Raw genomic sequence first — 15,404 nt, forward strand, 5'->3', positions numbered from 1 at the left:
CTAAAACCAGGTGTTTCAGTTTCATTGTTCAACCCCTGTATATGGTTACAGTTGTGGTCTGTCTCACCACAAAGGGGCATAAAAGTGCCTTAAAAAAGGGCTCTCAGAGGCTAATTCTGGGGTAGTATACCTCCTGGTGAGAGATCGCTGACTCCAAGACATGCCCCTACAATGCACTCAAAGAGAATTTGCCCAGTTGACAGACTTTAAAGGGGAACTAAACATCCTGATTTAGCTGTCTCCACTCTCAGCTCAAATTTGTGAAAGGCAAAAAAATGGCAGGGGCTCTGGGTGATGTATGGGTTTAGGGGCGGGGCAGGAGGGAGAGCTGATTTCATGTTCACTTCTATGGAACACATTTCAACTATTAATAAAAAAAACATATGGTTTATTGGCTCAACTTCAGGATCTTAAGAAGAGAGATACCTCCCCCCAGTGGCTGTGTGTATTGTGAAAGTGCAGTATCTAGCTTAATGCACTTAATTAAGAAAAACATTTAACTTATTCCTAACAGTTATGCATGCAGCTATGTTGACTGGAGTGTCAAGGTGATAAAATGTGTGTAGAAAATCATCATAATGAAGAAACAGCCAATCACAAGAGCTTCAGTAGAACTACAGCTGTTTTATTAGATTTGGGTTAGTCTGAATCCACTATGAAATCAGTTGTTTATTCAGTCAGACAGTAATGACCCTGATAGCAACGATAATGAGGCCTGAACCTGAGCCACGCCCAGCATTTACCAATGACTTAGATTCCACTGACAGAATGACAGTATTGTGATATCTTCAAATTGTGGTCAGTGGTAACTTCAAAATCTAAGCCATCAGTCCCAAAAACTGCACTTATTAATAAAAAATAATTCATTTATTAATGCAACTTTAGCATTTTGTTGTTAGTAGCATTCAATTTTCACTTCATAATTGAATAATTAAATGTTTATTGGTGGGTATGGATAGTAAATAACAGTACTCTGGCTAAATTTGTGTTGTAGTGACTTTACAGAAAAAAAACTATTTCACACCAAATCCCTACACTGCCATCACACACCGGACATGTCACACCGCATGTTATTAGGACATGTGACTTAAAATCTACATAAAATTACAGTTCCCCTGCCCTATAGCTCAATGCAAGGACCTTGTCTACACCTGGCATTAGACATGGCGTCAGTAGGTTCATGTTAATTGTTTATCTGTTCCAGAGAGTCCTATTCTATTGGCAGTACTTCTCTATAGGCACTAGACTAGACGTTGTGCACGGATCTGCACATCTGTGTCAGCAATGGATGCAATCTAAAGTAGGTAAAATGCATTCATCAGAAAGGTTATCCACAACAGGAGATAGCCGTTTCGAATCCTGTTAATGTACTTTGCCATCAGCTGCTGGAGCCCTGAGAGAGCACCATTGGTCTTGCTCTATCTGGGTGGGTACAGTAGATGGTGCTCCCTCCCCTCATCACTCCTAGGGTGATGTGGATCAGCACAAGGCTGCGTCTGTGAGCTGATGATTCAGAACCGAGTCGCTGCGCTTTCCTCCGAGTGTTAGCGCTGTGATGCTACTCGGTAATGCTACAATGCATCAGCAGCAGTTCAAAAAGAGGCCTAATGAGTGGGTTGGGCAATTGGCCTTGTAAACTGGGGAGAAAATGGGAACAAAATAAGAAATAAATGTATAAAAAAAAGAAAGGTTGTCCACAAACATTTGGACATATGGTGCAGCTGTAATCAACTACAGAACTTTTTTTGCTGATTCTAAAATAAAAATTAAATCTGCTACATAGAAACATCTGCGATAACAGTGTGTAACGATACCTACAGTGGTTGGACAATAAAACTGAAACACCTGTCATTTCAGTGTGTGAGGTTTCATGGCTAAATTGGAGCAGCCTGGTGACCAATCTACATTAATTGCACATTGCACCAGTAAGAGCAGAGTGTGAAGGTTCAATTAGCAGGGTAAGAGCACAGTTTTACTCAAAATATTGCAATGCACACAACATTATGGGACAAATTGTTGGTGCACGTCTTGCTGTTGGTGCCAAGACAGCAAGTCTTTGTGATACATCAAGAGCCACGGTATCCAGGGTAATGTCAGCATACCACCAAGAAGGACCAACCACATCCAACAGGATTAACTGTGGACGCAAGAGGATCCATAAAACATAAAACCATGGCTGCCCAAATTACGGCAGAATTGAATGTGCACATCAACTCTCCTGTTTCCACCAGAACTGTCCGTTGGGATAATAAATTATTGTGGTCTAAAACCAGGTGTTTCAGTTTCATTGTCCAACCCCTGTATGTTTTTTTAGCTCGGTTCTGTCCATGTTCTGTTCTACACAGGTCAGTTCTGCAGTAGAACGACGTATCCAGCTCCTCCTAAGGTAAGCCCAAACGTTACGGCTATACGGTTCATACACTCCTCAGAATAACACGCCCAGGGGTGTGTCCACAGTGCAAGCCCCGCCTTCTTTTCATTTATTGGCTACATGGCCAGATGATGAACAGTGGCTATCAGGATGTTAGCACCACTGTCACAATCTGCAATACACACTCTCACGCCACACACACGCTGTAGATCACTCTGCTTGGTAGGACACCCTGGCTCCCCCTGCTGGCCAGGAGGACTACATTCGCCAGCTGTGGTCGTCCCCTGGAGGTCACTGGGAGTTGTGCGGTTCTGAGGGTCCAAGATGTTGTTTCTGCTCATGACGCCTGACCCGCTGAATTATCTCCCTGATCTTCCTCTGTGCTGTCTGTAAAACCACACACACATATACATTAACTAACACACACCGATACATTAATACGATTGTTAAATACTAAACATGTTATACGTTACACTTATTATTTACTGCACCAGTAATTTAAATCACCACATACATACTAACCCTTTTATATACTACACCACTAAGTATATAATATACATATATATAAATTACACACTAAACCTGTTACACATTAAACTCATTACATAATGTATTATTTACATACTAAACCAGTAGCATACTAAATCTGTTACACACCATACTCATTATATACTAAACATTATACACTACACCAGTTACATACATAAACCTGTCATTTTCTAAACCTGTTATATAGTACAAAAATTACCGACTAGATTTTTTATTAAAACGTCAATGTACACATTATCTAAACATTGCACAATATACACATAATAATAATAATAATAATAATAATAATAATAATAATAATAATAATAATAATAATAATAATAATCATAACAACAAATGATACATGTTTAAAGCTGTAGATGTAGTTGATATAATTCTGACCTGGCTAGCAAAGAAATGGCCGCTGATTTTTACAAACACCTCGTCGTTCTCGTCTGGAGTCTGATCACGGGGCACTATGACCTCAGCACTGCTCATATTCTGCAGCTCATTAACCTGAAAATCACAGACCACCATCACCGACCAAAATGACTGGCCACTAGGGGTGAGCGATATGGCTCTAAAATAATATCACGATATTTCATGGTATTTTTGCGATAACGATATACTTAGCGATATAGGATAATAATTTATTCATTTCAGGAATATAGTATAATAGTATAACAGCATAATCATAATGTGGCAAAATAAATAATATAGCATAAAATAATATAATGCAGCAAAAATATTGCAGAATATTTAGTGCATGCATATAAACTGCAAACTAAAACAATTATACAATAAATAAACCTAAAGCTTCACAGTAAATAATAGACTACTTTTAAGACAGAACAGCCCTATTATCACGATATGCATTTTTAATATCACAATATTTCTGTGTCACGATATATTGTATACGATATAATATTGCCCACCCCTACTGGCCACCATCACTGACCAATGATCATCAACATCCAGCACACACTGCCAAAAAACAACAAATAAATAATAATTAATAGAGTTTTAACCGTTTTCCCGCCTTTCCCTATGACCCGTCCAGCTGCAGAGGAGGGAACTTTGATGTGGGTCTCCAGCCTCACTTCCTCTTTCGCCGAGAAAAAATTCTCCTCCTTTAGCTTTCCAAATATCCTGCCCTGAGCCTGCACACAGGGGAGTGCAGTGTGTGATTAGTGTGAGTAGTGTGAGCTTAGTGTGATTAGAATAAGTGCAATGTAAGTATTGTGAGTATAGTTTGATCAGTCTGAGTTGAGTGTACTTATGATAAGTCGAGTGTGTTACTGATGTGTGATTAGTAAGAGATTAATGTGATTAGTGTAACTGAGTGTAGGTGCAGTGTGTGAGTATGTGACTATTGTGTGATTAGTGTAAGGGTAGTGTGTGATTAGTGTAAATTTGAGACTTTACCTTAAACTGAGCTTCAGGAGGTCCAGTGATGATGACCATTCTTTCTGTAACATCTGGATTCTCTGCAGGAGCGATCTGCACACAACACACTCTATTACACTCTAATACACACTCTAATACACACTTTATTACACTCTAATACACACTCTGTCACACTCCATCAGTTATACACTTAAGGCTGGTTTATACTTCTGCAGCGAGTCAACGCACTGTAACCTGTGTGAGTGCCCTATGCTGCTGTGTGCGTTTATGCTTCTGGGGTCAGAATAACCCTAGGTTTGGCAGACCAACCACAGCTGCTGCTGTCTGTGTCTCACGACACGTAGTTACATTTCTGTGGAGGTGTGCATAAGGCTAATCTGTAGGCTAGGCTACGTAGTTACTTGTAGGCTATGCCATAGGATCGATGCAGGATTATAGTGTATGAGTGCAGGGTGCTCTATATATTTGTAGTTTCTTCATGTCCAAAAGTACAGAACAGAAACCATTACATGATGTAATTAAGTGTGTAATTATATTAACCCTTGTGTGCTGTTCATATTTTTGTTACTCGTTTACTTTGTTACTTGTATTTAATTCAGCAAAATTAAGCAATTTTACATTAAAATGCTTTACACATGCTCGCTTCACCTAAATTACAAGCAATATAAACAGCTTACATGGTTAATATTTACCCTTTACCTTTCTTATGTTACATTTCTTTCAAAAAGTGCTACTCTTTTTTTTATTAGTTTTTTAATAAAATGTAAAAGAAAATGAATTAAACTCAAGATATGAGTAGAAAATTTGTTTAGTTTCAAATTTACAAATGAAGCAATGTTTATTAGCCCTTGGCCAAACATACTGTATGTAATATAAATGTGTAGGGGGGAGGGGGGTACAGTGTGTATTTATCGAAAATGTGTTTTGATATATGTTTTTCACAAAAAATGAGCCAATGCCAATGAGTTTGAGTTAGAAAAAATATATTTTTAGTATCATTTGATGAAAAATGAAAACGGGTCCCACAGACCTGAACACCACACAAGGGTTAATTTATTAAAGTTATTACAGAATGCAAACAGAAGATCAGGTACAGAGAGGATAATAAGAATAACTGCAGGGCTGAGAGGGTCAGTGGTTCGGCAGCGGTACCTTAATAGATGCTCCAGCGTATTGTGCGAGCTGTTTAATATGCTGTCCCTTTTTCCCAATCAGAGCCCCCACAGCCTGGGTGGGGATGAAGAGGTAGACCACCTCCTGCTCAGCAGCCTGCAGCACACACATACACACACACACACACACACACACAAACACAAACAGGGGTGTATTGACAATAGTTCAAATAGTTAGAATAGGTTGTAACAATAGGGGGAAAAGCTGTATAACTTGTACAAGAGCCTATTTAAGCACCTGCATGGTTTTCTGAGTTACTGGTTACATTTGTTAAATTAACACTTTATACAAGAGACTGTAAAAAAAGATGGAGGCCGTTTCTCCGTTCCCATTCATTCAATAAAAATGAAGCCAAAATCTTCCGCCATGCTGGCGATCCTGACACCCGATTCTGCGCAGTAGAGACCAGAGGAGGGAGAAAGACTGTGGAGAGACCGCCTACTCATTTAAATAACCCCGCCCCTGAGGGATGCGTCGCGGTCACAGACTGCAGAGCGGGGCGGAGCGGAGCTGAAGGTCTGCTATTGGTCCCGCCCATAATCAGCCCTTTTACAATAACCACACCTTTTTTGAATAGAGCTCAATAACGTTTATAAAAACGAATTCTGTGGGAATATAAAAATGTGACAATATAAGCAGAGGTGACACTAGCTGCTGCGTTTAAATAATGAAGGTAGAATTACAGTATATTAGAAAAAAACGTGATTGAAAGTTTTCTGTTTTGCCATTGAAACCTATGGGGATGGGTGGGGTTACACAGCTTTCTGAAACCGAACAGCAGGGGGCGCCCGACCTGTGGCGGCTTCACTTTTGAGAGACCATGCTCTGTCCAGCTATATACAGTCTATGCTATATACACTGAAAATGTTAACTTTGCTGTGCACCTATGCCACAATACTGCTCTACCTCTATCTGCAAAGCTCTTTTTCAGTCAGATGAAAAATATTAGATTACTCCTTTAATGTAATAAGAAGAGGTTTTCACTGTGTGAGAGTGAGTATGTGTGAGTGTGAGGTACTTACTGAGTGAGAGTGAGTGTGAGCAGCAGCTGGTGAACGTCCATACAGGCCCGCCAGGTTTGCAGAGTGACCCTGCTCAATAAACATCGCCCGTATTAGACTAAATTTATAATAATTAAATGTTCCCAGTAACTTTTATCTTCCTTTTGACTAGAATTATCAGACACTTCCTTTTTATTGCAATTATTTTTGCTTTTTTGCAGTGTCTTTAATATCTTATAATTCAGTATGACTGTCCTCAACATGACGTATGTTTTTATTAGGAGAAAAATATGGCAGAAATCTGTAAAGCAGCTCAAACATAGTCAAAGCTCTAGAACGACACATTACAGCCCATCCACCGGCTTCTGCCCATTCACAGGCTTCTATTCATTACCAGACGATGTGAGTTGTGTGTGTGTGTGTTAATGTGGTGCACACTGTGTGTGTATTTGTGTGTATGTACCATTATGGGGCTGTAGGCAGTGTGTGGTGTGTTGGGGGTCCTGTATGGGGAGGAGTTTGAGGGAAGCATGGAGAGCCCTGAGGAGAAGATGCCCAAAGTGTTGAGGTTCATTCCATGGATTAGACCTGTATGGTGCTGCAGGATGGAGGACACACACACACACACACACACACACATACATTAACACACACATACATTAACACACATGTTATAACGGAATTCCTTTAAACGAATAGTGCTGCAGTACTGCTGAGGAGCACTAGGTGGAGGCATCACTTCATTCAGTAATTATGTGCATTTTATATGAAAAATAAGATTATATTTATTATATAAAGTACCTTTTTTCCCTGGACCAATTAATTTATTAATTAATTAAAATAAATAGGTGTTGAAGAAAATATTAATATCAATATTGTATCATATATCTATCACTAAACATTTTTAAAAGCAGTATCAAATAGTACAACTTGTCACAAAGTTAATTTGTCTTGTTATATTTTGTCGTATTTATGAATGTTTTTGTACAATTCGCTGTACACATTAACCTTCACTAGCCTATGACAGAGCATCACATATCTACAGGTTAATAGGCCTACAGATCTACATGTTATCTGTACAGCGTGTTTCTGAGGCAGTGATGGAGGTAATCAGCTCACATTAACAGCAGAGGTGTCATTGTCGTACGCTTCCCTCAGTTTCTTCATGATCTCCTCCTCAGCTCTACAGCACGCATCAACACTGCCCTTCACCGTGATCGTCCTGTCCGCGATATACACACTCACGTCCTGCAGCCTGAGAGAGAGAGAGAGATCTCATAATGATTAGTAACAAAACACAAGACAGCAACAAAATTACAGTGGCCATTAGATTAGCTCAAAAACTGTTCATAGAGCTTCAGGGAATGGATTTCCGTCCCCTTAGTTTCAGTAAAAGAAACTCTTAATGCTTCAACAGTCCAAGAGATTTTGGACAATTTCATGCTCTCAACTTTCCAGGAACAGTTTGGGAACAACCCCTTCCAGTTCCAACATGACTGCACACCAGTGCACAAAGCAATGGACAAAAACTCTCATAAACACACTCTTAAACCTTGTGGAAAGCCTTTCCAGAAGAGTTTAAGCTTTTATAAAGGGTTTTCCTTATATTAAACCACATTGATTATGAATGGAATGTTACTCAAGTTCATATGCATGTAAATATAGTGTTTGTAATTAATAATTTAGTAATAAATGTAATCTAATCTAATTACATTAGAAATCAGATCACTTAAAAACTGTTTTTACGATGAAATGTTGATCTTGGTCCCGCTTTCCTCCTCGATCCTCTTCAGGTTCCTCCCCTCCTTCCCGATCAGCCGACCCACCAGACTGTTATGAGCCAGAATCTTCAGAGGGATCTCTACTGTACTACACACACACACACACACACACACACACACAGGGTTTATAGTTTAGGGTTTATAGCTTTTATGATTTAGGGTTTAGGTCGTAAAGCAGGTTTAGGACTTACACCTTGGTGTCGTTGGCTTCTTTCTGCATGATCTGGAGGATCATGCGGCAGGCGGCGGAGCAGCCCTCCGGGGTGGAGTGGATGGTGATGGGCTTCTCTGCTGCTCCTGCATTCTCCTTACGGTGGATATCCACCCTAACACACACACACACACACAGACACAATATAGTTGTAGCCAGCCTATCGGTACCCTACAGTAAACGATAAAATAATTACAACATGTGGTGTTTTGTCAAAATCTGCTCCCCTTCATGTGCACACATCACACATCAGTGTGGGTTCAACATATTATAGTTCTGGTGTTTCTGTATCTACTGTAACTGTAGATTAACCATTATTTATAAACAGAAATAAAAGAGATCTGAAGGAAATTTGTTACACTCATTCTGCTCTGAGATGCAGCTGCACGTAAAGGGAGTCAGATTCTGGCAGGAAGGCAAAATTCGGCACAACACCTGGAAAGCAACTCCCCTAATTAATGATCATAAGAAAAACTAGACTATCTTTCTATCCATCCATCTATCCAACCATCCACCTATCCGTCTAAAGAGGCTCTGCCCACATATGTAATCACAGCAGGATGTACCAAAGATCTTTAATTGCTGGTACCACTTTAAAATAAGGCTCCTTTATAAAGGGTTTATAAATAGTTTAAAGGGAGTTACAACACATGAATAGAAAGTGACTTTTCATGTTCCAAATATGGATTACACTTTTGTTTATACTTTCAAACCTCAGATCTTTCAGGATGCTTATCTTACTTTGTCTTTTCCATTAGTCGGCATAAAACGTATCTGTTAATAACTTTATTATTTTAACCATAACAACATATTAAGGGAATAAACTGAAGTTCTGTATTATTTTATTAGACGTTATTAGATGTTAAAAAAAGTTTTTGTCACTGTTGTTCTGTATATTTCGGTGTTGTAAGTGCTAATTAATGTTAGTATTTATTACTTAATTTCTAAGCATTAATTAACTCTTTTATAAACTATATATATAAATCCTTTATAAAGGAGCTTTATTTTAAAGTGGTAAATAATTGCTAAACTGCAGTGTTAAATCAAAACTAAATAGACCTAAAACAGTCTTTATAATGTAACAAACACATCAACCTTGGTTGTCACTCTGGTCCAGACTTTCTGGTGTAAAACAAAATGCCTTAAATATTCTGGATAATTCTGTACCATTACAATGTGAAAACATAATAATATCAGTGCCGTCTCCTGACCGGTCTGACCGGTACTCACTTGGCCTGTGTTTGCTTGGTGAGGTTTTTGATGGTCAGCCCCTCCTTGCCGATGATGGCTCCTATGAACTGGCTGGGCACCAGCATGCGCAGGGGGAAGTCTGGAGGTTTGTTCCGGAAACCTGAGAGCTCTCCCGAGGGGCCGGGCAGGCGAGGGTCCCGGCCACTGCGTGAGGGCTGTGGGGTGTCGGGGTCCATATCCAGTATGTAGCGGACTCTGACGGAGCAATCCTTACACTGGTGCCCTGACTTCTAACTTCTCCACCACTCTGAAAGTCACAAACACAAACACACAGACACACACTCGATCACAATTAACACCGGGATTCAGTATGAACACTGAAAACTGTTGTCTAATGTCTGTTGTCTGAAAACTGTGGCTAATGCTGAGAACTGACTCCATGCTCTCTCTATAAGAACCTGGTGAAACCTAGCAAAAAGGGATAATGGGTTTTTGAAGTTAATGAAGTTTAATAAAGATTGGACTATATGTTTTGGAACAATAGGTAAAGAAATCTGCTATCCACTATGAATTTATTGCGTACTATGAACTATTTCGAATCGATTATGGATTATTTAATATCTATTATGAATTATTCAGCATCCACTATGCATTATTTAGAACCCAAAAGTAACTTTTCAGTATCTATTATGAATTATTCAGTATCCACTATGAATAATTCAGAATCTACTATACATTGTCCAGTCAATACTTTAAATTTTAAAATTATTCAGTAGCTACCATGAACTACATTGAATCTATGAATGTCTTATTATCCACTATGAATTACAGATGAGTGGTTGATGGATAGTGCACTAGTGCTCTTACACTTTAGCCTCCTTCTGCGTAGAGTGTGTAACATTCACTACCACACTAGTATCACTTCATTCCCTAGAGCGAGGAAGAGAAAGAAAGAGAGAGAGAGAGAGAGAGAGAGAGAGAGAGAGAGAGAGAGAGAGATTAATTAATAAATAAATAATACTTTTCTGTTCAAATTTTCTCTGCTTTCACACACACACTGTTTTGGATGGCAAACCTCTTGTCTGTCAGTGTGTGTGTGTGTGTCTGTGTGTGTTTTGCTATTTCTGGTACTGTACAGGAAAAGAGGACAATGGGCAGGGGGAGTGGCTCTCACATCAAAGCAAGTGTGTTCAGGCTAATGAGAAAAACACACACACACAAACCAGTAACTGTATATAAGCATGGACAGCACAATGTCTCTCAAACGTGAAGCCATCACAGGTTTAGAGTATTTTATTTTCTACTAGAAATCAGTTTATTAAACTTATTTTGATATATCATAAGATATAAGAAATTTAAGAATGGAGGGATGGACATAGTAATTGAAATAGACCCTCTGCATTACATGGAGTAGCTGAGTTTTAGTGGACACTCTGAATCTGAATTATTGTTAGCCAGATAAAGTTAATTATTCATGTTTGTCTAAGTAATTTTTGCACTCGGTCTCTGACCCTGTCTGACCCAAACTGATCCTGACCCCAATCCTGACTCTATCTTATCCCAACTGATCCCAATCCTGACCCTATCTAATCCCAACTGACCCCAATCCTGACCCTATCTAGTCCCAACTGACCCCAATCCTGACCCTATCTAGTCCCAATTGACCCCAATCCTGACCCTATCTGATCCCAACTGACCCCAATCCTGACCCTATCTGATCCCAACTAACCCCAATCCTGACCCTATCTAGTCCCAATTGACTCCAATCCTGACCCTATCTAGTCCCAACTGACCCCAATCCTGACCCTATCTAGTCCCAATTGACTCCAATCCTGACCCTATCTCATCCCAACAAACCCCAATCCTGACCCTATCTGATCCCAACTAACCCCAATCCTGACCCTATCTGATCCCAACTAACCGCAATCCTGACCCTATCTCCCAACTGACCCCAATCCTGACCCTATCTAGTCCCAATTGACCCCAATCCTGACCCTATCTGATCCCAACTGACCCCAATCCTGACCCTATCTGATCCCAACTAACCCCAATCCTGACCCTATCTAGTCCCAATTGACTCCAATCCTGACCCTATCTAGTCCCAACTGACCCCAATCCTGACCCTATCTAGTCCCAGTTGACTCCAATCCTGACCCTATCTCATCCCAACAAACCCCAATCCTGACCCTATCTGATCCCAACTAACCCCAATCCTGACCCTATCTGATCCCAACTAACCGCAATCCTGACCCTATCTGATCCCAACTAACCGCAATCCTGACCCTATCTGAACCCAACTAACCCCAATCCTGAACCTATCTGATCCCAATCCTGGTCTTATAGGACCCCAACTAACCCCAATTATGACCTATCTGATCCCAACTGAGCCCATTCCTGACCCCAATCCTGACTTTAATCCTGGCCTTCTTGGACATCAACAGACTTCAATCCTGACCCTACCTAGTACCAACTAACCCCAATTCTGATCTATCTGATCCCAATTTACCCCAATTCTCAGCCCAATCCTGATCTAATAGGACCCTAATCTGACCCCAACCAACTCTATTATTAACTCTATCTGCTCTAACACTGAACCAGTCGGATGCAAACTCTAACTACCACCTAAGGAATGTTATTTTGAATAGAGATAATTAAGAATATCAGTGGATATTCTATAGTAGATTAGGTACTTGTGAGTAAATTATCAGATTGTGTGAGTGACAATGGTGGAGTTTACTAGTGGAATACTGGTCTGCAGTACTGAATGGGTGTGTTTTCCCTTCTGCTGTGTAGGAGACTGCTCTAAACAGCAGAAATATTTAACAGGGAGATTTTCCTGAATGTGTTCATTGACTGTTTCCCACAGTGAAGGCTAAGGCATTTCAGTCAGAGAGAAGGAGACAAAGCCTCAGTGTGACGGAGCAACAGGACCAGGATCATCCACCCCACTGTCCCTCTGCACACACAATACACAATCGCCTGCTGGGAACAACTGGGAGAGGAAATCAGTGTGAAAAGTGTGTGAGAGAGGGGAGAGAGTGTTAGAGTCAGAGGGCATTCCTGCCTCTTTCCCATTCCTGCACCAGCCAGTTCTTACAATTCTGTTTTCCTATTCATGCCCCTTTGCATTCCAGCAACAATCCTGTCACATTCAGGTCCTGCATCACTCCTTTACCCCTATTCCTGTCCCCTATTGGTCCTGCAACACTCCTGTCACATAAAGTACCTGCAAAATTATTCTCCTATTCTGCCCCTTTCAGTGCCGGCAACATTGTTTTGCTCCTGAAATATTCCAGTCCGATCCAGTTCCTGCAATATTCCTACACTCTCCTGTTTATGACCCCCTCCTGCTTATTCAATACTCCTGTCTCATCTAGGTTCTGAAATTTTCCTTTCCTATTAAAATTCCAATCCCCTCTAGGTTCTGCCCCCTTGGTCCTGCAATACTCCTGTTCCATCCAGTACTCTCTTTATTATTTTCCTATTCCTGCTTCCTTTGAATTCCTGCAACACTCCTACACAGTCCTCTTCTTGCCCACTTCTCCAATATTCTCCAATATTCAGGTCCTGCAACGTTTCTGCACCATACCCTGCTCCCTCCTGGTCCTGCAACACTCCAGTCCAATCCAGTGCTTGCAATGTTCTTTTTCTATTCCTGTCCCATCCAAGTCCTGCATCACTCCTGCAGTGCCCTGTTCCTGCTTCCTGTTGGTCCTTCAACACTCCTGTTCCATTAAGTACTTGCAATGTTATTTGCCCCTTCCTGCCCCTTTCAGTGTCCTGATCCTGCCTCCCTCCTGGTCCTGCAACCTCCCTGTCCCACCTGTTCTTTCCTATTCAAAGCCTGTTATATTTCTGAGCTGAAGAGCAGTCCAGATGCTCTGAAATATTTACAGCTCCTCCATGTTAAACATATTTTATGTGACAGCTGCTGACAAGGCCAGGACACACACACACACACACACACACACACACACATACACACACACACACACACACACACGCACATCGTCCTAGTCCATGTAGAGAATTACTGCCAATAAAATAGGACTAGAGTGGTATAAAGCCCCAAGCAGTGAGACAGTGGGAATTGGGGATGAGGTGGGGTGGCGACTAATGCTCTTGTGGCTGAATGCAATGAATTCCTACTCCAAACATCGATTAGTACACCTTCACTGTTCTACTGTTCCGCTGTTTTAGTAACCTGTGCTGTACCTGTGCTTCAATGCATTGTTCTCTTGTTCCACTGTTTTTTAACCCTTACTGTGCCTGTGCTTCAGTGCACTGTTCTACTGTTTTATTACCTGTACTGTACCTGTGCTTTAGTTCACTGTTCTACTTTTCCACTGTTTTATAACCTGTACTGTACCTGTGCTTTAGTGCACTGTTCTACTTTTCCACTGTTTTATAACATGTTCTACTGTTTTTTTTTACCTGTACTGTACCTGTGCTTCAGTGCACTGTTCTACTGTTCTGCTGTTTTAGTAACCTGTACTGTACCTATGCTTCAGTAAACTGTTCTATTATTCCGCTGTTTTATAACCCTTACTGTACCTGTGCTTCAGTGCACTGTTCTTCTGTTCCGCTGTTTTATAACCTGTTCTACTGTTTTAGTAACCTGTAATGTGCCTGTGCTTCAGTGCACTGTTCTACTGTTCTGTTGTTTTATTACCTGTACTGTACCTGTGCTTCCGCGCACTGTTCTACTGTTCTGTTGTTTTATTACCTGTACTGTACCTGTGCTTCCGCGCACTGTTCTACTTTTCCGCTGTTTTATAACCTGTACTGTACCTGTGCAATGTTCTGTTCTATTACCTGTACTGTACCTGTGCTTCAGTGCACTGTTCTACTGTTGCACTATTCCAGTGCATTGGTTCAGGTTAGGTCTAGGCCCCTCACACAGACACATACACACCTACCTGTTTGCGAGCGCTGTGCTCGGGACCCCCAGCACTCCGCAGAAAGGCTCCTCGTATAAAGCCCCCCGGGCCCCCGGGGGTCGCGAGGGTATGCAGTTCAGCGGGATCCCAGCGCGCGCTGCTTCCCGATAAAATCAGAACAAAAAAATCGCTGGAAAATAACAGCAGCCCGGCGCGCGCACCCCGACAGGTCGCGCGCGGAGTGAACGAACACACACACACACTGCCTGCAGCCCGTGCGCGCTTCACCCACAACACAGCACGAGCTCAAATCCAAACCCAAACCTATTATCAATCACCTACATCGATCAGACAGATTCTGGCGAAGTGCGCGTTGAATAAAATATGCTAATATTAATAATTACTATTTAAATGTCCCTTTCTACACCACACCTGTTTCTACAAACAAGATACACAGATTTAATATAAGTACAGTTTATAACAAAGCATACATAATGTCATCACCCTAACTAAATGTTAAACATAAAACTGATGTTCATTTTAACACTTCATAAGTGTCTTTATAGGTCTACTTCCTACAGTGATTTTACAGTGCTGTTTAGAGGGTTTAATTAAAAAAGTGTTTGCATAATAATAATCGTATAACAACATACTGCAAATTATTTATTTTAAATATTTTTTTTTCTATTCCAGGAACTTCATAAAAGCCCATTCCTGCCACTTAAAATATTAGATGAATAATAAATTAAATAAATTTTGAGATACTAAGCCAGCAAAAATATAATCAAATAACCAATTAACAACTTAATAACAACTTAGTATCTAAAATGTCTATATCTAAAAGATCTCAATTTAATCTCT

At 40.6% G+C, this 15,404-nt stretch overlaps 1 protein-coding gene across 2 annotated transcripts; it reads right to left on the bottom strand.

The window, feature by feature from the left end:
* Window positions 1-604: 604 nt before the first annotated feature.
* igf2bp2a (insulin-like growth factor 2 mRNA binding protein 2a) lies at window positions 605-14,920 on the bottom strand. Of its 2 annotated transcripts, XM_022680047.2 has the most exons (13): window positions 14,583-14,919; window positions 10,531-10,593; window positions 9,703-9,970; window positions 8,453-8,587; window positions 8,227-8,349; window positions 7,600-7,735; window positions 6,944-7,078; window positions 6,502-6,570; window positions 5,459-5,575; window positions 4,325-4,399; window positions 3,928-4,059; window positions 3,302-3,415; window positions 605-2,758 (listed from the first exon to the last, which is right to left on the bottom strand). In XM_022680047.2, exons 3-13 carry the CDS (start codon window positions 9,897-9,899, stop codon window positions 2,663-2,665), a joined length of 1,329 nt encoding a protein of 442 aa, XP_022535768.1. In that variant the 5' UTR covers window positions 9,900-9,970; window positions 10,531-10,593; window positions 14,583-14,919; the 3' UTR covers window positions 605-2,662. The 2 variants fall into 2 exon arrangements, with proteins under 2 accessions (XP_022535768.1, XP_022535770.1); XM_022680049.2 differs by lacking the exon at window positions 6,502-6,570 and having other exon boundaries at window positions 14,583-14,920.
* Between the last annotated feature and the right edge of the window lie 484 nt (window positions 14,921-15,404).

The sequence above is a fragment of the Astyanax mexicanus genome, chromosome 11, assembly GCF_023375975.1.
Source record: "Astyanax mexicanus isolate ESR-SI-001 chromosome 11, AstMex3_surface, whole genome shotgun sequence".
NCBI lineage: Eukaryota > Metazoa > Chordata > Actinopteri > Characiformes > Acestrorhamphidae > Astyanax > Astyanax mexicanus.

Excerpts from the sequence above, each read along its gene's own strand:
- igf2bp2a (XM_022680047.2), bottom strand. The coding sequence starts at position 9,899 with ATGGACCCCGACACCCCACAGCCCTCACGCAGTGGCCGGGACCCTCGC. Across the intron at positions 3,416-3,927 it reads TAGGGAAAGGCGGGAAAACG|GTTAATGAGCTGCAGAATAT; the intron begins GTTAAAACTCTA and ends TGTGATTTTCAG. Across the intron at positions 2,759-3,301 it reads GCCATTTCTTTGCTAGCCAG|ACAGCACAGAGGAAGATCAG; the intron begins GTCAGAATTATA and ends GTGGTTTTACAG.